We start from the raw sequence: 6,227 nt of genomic DNA on the forward strand, positions 1-6,227 counted from the left end.
GGTAAGGATTCAAGTGAGCAAGCACTTAGAATTAGGGCTGTAAATGTCAGACAACCCCTCATTGGTATAAAAGCGATTTGGGAGAGATTGAACAAAACATATGGATCTCCAGAAGCAATAGAGAGAGCCCTGTTTAGTAAAGTAAAGAATTTCCCCAAGATTCATAACTGCAAGAGCTAGCAGACTTACTGACAGAATTGGTTGTTGCCAAGCAAGATGGGTACTTGCCAGGGCTGGCGTACCTTGACACAGCAAGGGGAGTGCAGCCCATTGTCGAGAAGCTGCCGTTATATCCCCAAGACAAGTGGTTGTCTCAAGGGTGCAAATACAAAAGAGAACAAGGTGTTGCCTTTCCTCCTTTCTGCTTCTTTAAAGAGTTCATTTGCAGGGAAGCTGAAGAGAGCAATGACCCCAGTTTTAACCTTCACACTCTCTCTGCAGCCTCATTCAGGAAAGAGAGGTTCAGTCCAACAAAACCCGTCTCTGTACATAAAACAAGCATATCATCATCAGACACAACGTCCAAAATAGAAAAGACAAACAAATTGGAAAATCCTGATAGACTGTGCCCCTTGCATAACAAACCCCACAGCCTGAAGAAATGCAGAGGGTTCAGGAAAATGAGCCTTGACAGCAGAAAGAAATTCTTGAAAGACAACAAGATATGTTTCCGCTACTACTCACCAGGCAAAAGCCTGTGAAACTCTCATCAAATGTATAGAGTGTGACAGCGATAAACATCTTTCTGCTCTTCACCCTGGTCCTGCTCCACTGTCACATCCAGGTTTTTCCCCTTCATCAGAGAATGGCGGGGAGAGAGAGGACACAGCGCAACCAGATGTCACATCGACGTGTACCAAGGTATGTGGTGAAGACTTCAAAGGCAAATCCTGCTCGAAGATATGCCTTGTTAATGTATACCCCAATGGGCATCGCAAGCTACAGAGAAGAATGTACGTCATTTTAGATGACCAAAGTAACATGTCATTGGCGAGAACAGAGCTTTTTGACATGTTCAACATCAAAGGAGCAGCAGTGACATACACACTCAAAACCTGTGCAGGGATGATGGAAACCGCTGGCAGAAGAGCCCAGGGATTCACAGTGGAATATTTGCATGGGAAAATAAACTTCGAACTACCTACACTCATTGAGTGTAATGAAATTCCCAACAATAGAGCAGAGATACCTACGCCAGAAGCTGCGTACCACCATCATCACCTAAGACAGATAGCAAATAAGATCCCAACCCTCGATCCAGTTGCTGACATCCTACTGCTATTGGGAAGAGACGCTATTAGGGCCCATAAGGTTCGTAAACAGTACAATGGCCCTCACAATGCACCATATGCACAAAAACTAGATCTTGGGTGGGTCATCATAGGTGATGTATGCGTTGGGGGAGCTCACAAACCAAACACAGTGAGTGCAATGAAGACCTGGATCCTTGACAATGGCAGACCAACTTGCCTTGCTCCATGTGAGAATCAGATACAAGTGAAAGAGAGCTATAGTGTCGGAGGTGATGGGAAGAACCTTCCACGGCACAGACCCACTCAAAGTGCATCAGTTGTGTCAGACAAAGATAATCTTGGAGGAACGGTCTTCCATACAACAGAGAATGACAACATGCTCGCCCACTCCATTGAGGATCTAACCTTCCTTCAGATCATGGAACAGGAGTTCTTCCAAGATGACACAAATAGCTGGGTTGCTCCTCTCCCTTTTCGCCAACCACGCAGACGTCTCCCTAACAACAGAGACTATGCTCTCAGCCATCACTGCGAAGGATGTTAGACAAGAAGCCTGGAATGAAAGTGCACTTCACTGAGTTCATGGGAAAAATGCTGGACAATGGACATGCTGAGCTTGCACCACCACTCAAAGAAGGAATGGAATCTTGGTATCTCCCTACCTTTGGGGTTTACCACCCCCAAAAAACAGACCAGATTCGTGTGGTGTTTGATTCCAGTGCACAGTACGATGGAATCTCACTGAATGAGGTGTTGCTTTCCGGGCCTGACCTGAACAACAGCCTCATAGGAGTGCTCCTCAGATTCAGAAGAGAACCTGTTGCGGTGACAGCAGACATACGTCAAATGTTCTACTGTTTTGTGGTGCGTGAGGACTGCAGAGACTTTCTGCGGTTCTTGTGGTACCGAGAGAATGACCTAAGCAAAGAAGTGGTGGAATACCACATGCAAGTTCATGTTTTTGGGAACAGCCCATCACCTGCAGTAGCAATCTTTGGCCTTAGGAGGGCAGCAAAACACCAAGAGAGTGAGTATGGGAGCGATACGAGACACTTTATTGAGAGAGATTTTTACGTGGATGATGGTCTTCGATCGTTCACAACCGAAGCTGAGGCCATTGATGTTCTGCGTCGGACACAGCAAATGTTGGCAGAGTCAAACATAGTGCTGCACAAGATAGCCTCAAATCGAACAGGAGTGATGGATGCATTTCCTGCTGAGGAAAGAGCAAGCGACATCAAAGATCTCAACCTCTCTGAAGACGACTTACCCATGCAACGTAGCCTTGGGGTCAGCTGGAACATTATGTCCGACACCTTCACTTTTCATGTCCCTGAGAGTCAAAAGCCATTCACACGTAGAGGCGTCCTGTCAACCGTTAACAGTCTGTTTGATCCTCTGGGTTTCTTGGCTCCTGTCACCATTGAAGGCAGACTGCTCCTGAGAGAGTTTTCGACCGAAGATACAGAGTGGGATACATGTCTTCCTGAGGCCAAATTTGAAGACTGGAGAAGATGGCATGGCATGAATCTCTAAAAGCACTAAAAGAGGTACATATCCCACGCACATATGCAACTTTCCCCACTTCAGAGGCACAGCACGCAGAACTGTGTGTCTTTTCTGATGCCTCTGTCAAAGCAATATCAGCAGTGGCTTACCTGAAGGTTACAAGTGAGCATGGTCACAGTGAGATAGGCTTTGTCTTTGGTAAATCCAAACTAGCTCCCCAGCCTGAGCTGACAATCCCCAGGTTAGAGTTGTGTGCAGCTGTATTGGCGGTCGAGATTGCAGAGCTAGTCGTCAGAGAGATTGATCTGAAAGTGAATGCAGTTAAATTCTACACCGACAGCCGAGTTGTGTTGGGATACATACACAATGAGACAAGAAGATTTTACGTTTACTTGAATAATCGTGTGCAACGTATTCGGCAGTCAACACGGCCAGAGCAGTGGAGTTATGTTCCCTCTGGACTAAACCCAGCAGATCATGGGTCCCGGGCCATTCCAGCTGCTGAGCTTGCAGGATCTACATGGCTGACTGGACCAGCTTTCCTAACCAAGCCAGCAAGTTCAGAAGTCAACACTGAAGATCAGATGGCATATGACCTCATAGATCCAGAGTCTGATATTGAGATTCGTTCCAAGGTAACATCCCTCATCACACAAATTACTGAAGACCAGCTGGGTTCAAAAAGGTTTGATAAATTTTCTAGTTGGAGCTCACTCACCAAAGCTGTGGCCCGCCTCTGCCACATTGCTCAATGCTTCACAATCTCATCAGGCGATCAAGGTTGCGTTGGCTGGCACATGTGCAATAATGGTTTGTCAGCTGCGGACATTGCAAAAGCAGAGAATGTCATCATAAAGTGCGTGCAACACGAGAGCTATTCAGAAGAACTGAAATGCATTAAATCAAACTTCCACCTTCCCAAGACCAGCCCGCTTCATAAACTTTGGCCAATCATTTACAGTGAAGGTATGCTGAGAATTGGTGGACGCATCGACCAAGCACAACTTGAAAGGCATGAAGCCCAACCTCTCATTATCCCAAGCCGTCACCACATAGCAACTTTGCTTGTCCGACATCATCATGAATGTGTGAAACATCAGGGCAGACACTTCACCGAAGGTGCAATCCGTGCCAGTGGTCTGTGGATAGTGGGAGGGAAACGTCTCATCAGCAGCTGCATCCACAGGTGTGTCACATGCAAAAGGCTGCGAGGAAGAATGGAACAACAACAAATGTCTGATCTACCTGTTGAACGCCTGCAGGCAGACCCCCCATTTTTTTATGTGGGTCTTCATGTCTTTGGTCCGTGGGAAGTCATCGCGCATCGTACCAGGGGTGGCCAAGCCAGGAACAAAAGATGGGCAGTTTTGTTTACATGTATGTCCATACGTGCCATTCACATTGAGGTAATCGAAACCATGACTTCCTCAAGCTTCATAAATGCCCTCAGGAGGTTTTTTTCCATAAGAGGCTATGCTAAGCAGCTCCGGTCAGACTGTGGGTCCAATTTTGTTGGAGCATTTAAGGAGCTGAAAATGGATTCACAAGGTCATGGTGATTCAAGCATAGAAGACTACCTTCTTCAACAAAAATGCACCTGGGTATTCAACCCTCCCCACTCCTCTCATATGGGTGGCGCTTGGGAGCGCATGATCGGAGTTGCACGTCGCATTCTGGATTCCATGCTCCTCCAAGTTGGACCTTCAAAGCTCACCCATGAAGTCCTAGTCACTCTTATGGCGGAGGTCAGTGCCATTGTGAATGCCAGGCCGCTAATCCCTGTATCCACTGACCCAGAGGCTCCCCTCATTCTAACCCCTTCCATGAAAACAGGTGCATCTCTTTCTCCAGCCAGTGACTTCTCAAAAGGGGATTTGCTCAAGAACCAGTGGAAGAGAGTTCAAGCATTGGCAGAGACCTTCTGGGCTAGGTGGCGGCGAGAATATCTAAGCACACTACAGAGTCGGCAGAAGTGGCAATCACAGAAACCCAATCTAAAAGAAGGAGACATAGTTCTGATGAAGGACAGTCAGGCAAAAAGAAACCAGTGGCCAATGGGAATGATTGTAAAAGCCACTCCCAGTAAAGATGGATTAGTAAGAAAGGTGGAATTCAAAGTGACAAGAAATCAGGCGGTCAAGATATTCTCCAGACCCATCTCTGAGGTGGTCCTGCTTTTCTCTCAGAAAGATGAGGATACCCCAACAGGCACGTCTTCAACTCACCAGCGTCTCAATAACAGAGAAGCTGAGTCAGGGGACATCATGGCGATGTTATTATTTCTTGTTTTTGAGTGTAGTCAAATTATTTATGAATATTGGTAGATGATGTTAGTGTATTGTTGGATTGACATACCTACTTTCAGTACCTGGTAACAGTCAGTACCTGTTGTGATAGTATTCCTTCTCTAATAATGTACTAGAGACATTATTTAGTACATACAAGGTACTTACATGTTTGTATCTTTGTGTCCTTTTTGCAGTTTTACAAAATTACATATTTTCCTTCATTAAATCCTGCCAAACACAACAACTGCCTGTTCCTTGGAGAATGCAATGCTGGAGAATATAATGTTAAGCTAGCTGTATAGCTGAAAAATACGTTGCCTGCAACAACTTTTAGTGAGGACAGCATAGGCAGCTAAAATGTTTCACTACGCTGTGTGAGCGGTTTTCAAAGCTAGCTAGCACCAAAGTTTAATGCGCCCACATAATCATTTACAATTAGAATTGAGCAGCAACCAGACAAGTGGAGCAACAGGCAGGAGTGATCATGTGAAACTGTCGCAGCTGTGCTCATCTCACTCACACGCCACCTGCAACCGGAGTTTAATAGACACAGCGCATCAGGCAGAGAGAGAGACTGATCCTTCAGTGTGAGTTTGTTGATGCAAAGAGCGGTGCCACTCAATCAGCTGACTGCCTCTCTCTCTCTGTTTTTGTTACAAAAACGGAGGCCTTTTGCTATGTTTCCGCCTCCCGTCCAGATTACAATGGTGAATCAGAAGATGTTTGTTGGAAAACGCTGCGGACCCGATGGTAAAAAAAATATTAAAACACACACATAAATAAAAACATTAAAAAATAAGTAATTAATAAATAAAGTTGAAGATTATAACGGACAATGAATAAATAAGGTAATTATTACAAATGTAAATAAATAAAGAAGCTAATTAAAAGAGATATATACATTTATGTCTCATTGTATAATTTAATTACTGCCTACATTCATTTTTTTACTGTATTTGTTGTGCATTTTATCAGATGTTTATTTATTTATTTATTGAGCATTTATTTTTTTCTGTATTTATTTATTTTTTTATAAATCTGTCAGAATCGGTCCTCGATACTTCAGAAGCCATAACAAGTTAACTCCCATAAAGTGGCTTTATACCCCCTCAGGGGGGCCGCCCCCAAATTTGAGAACCACTGAACTAACTTTAGATCAGTGCTGTGTGTTGGATAG

At 44.8% G+C, this 6,227-nt stretch overlaps 1 protein-coding gene across 1 annotated transcript; it reads left to right on the forward strand.

Moving 5' to 3' along the window:
• Positions 1-4,180: 4,180 nt before the first annotated feature.
• Positions 4,181-5,286, forward strand: LOC119909340. Its single transcript, XM_038727523.1, has one exon. The coding sequence runs from the start codon at positions 4,181-4,183 to the stop codon at positions 5,084-5,086; it is 906 nt and encodes a 301-aa protein (XP_038583451.1). The 3' UTR covers positions 5,087-5,286.
• The last annotated feature ends 941 nt before the right edge of the window (positions 5,287-6,227 follow it).

This window comes from Micropterus salmoides, unplaced genomic scaffold, assembly GCF_014851395.1.
Source record: "Micropterus salmoides isolate LMB-PRFRI ecotype aquatic unplaced genomic scaffold, ASM1485139v1 Ms_hic_scaffold_18, whole genome shotgun sequence".
NCBI classification, from domain to species: domain Eukaryota; kingdom Metazoa; phylum Chordata; class Actinopteri; order Centrarchiformes; family Centrarchidae; genus Micropterus; species Micropterus salmoides.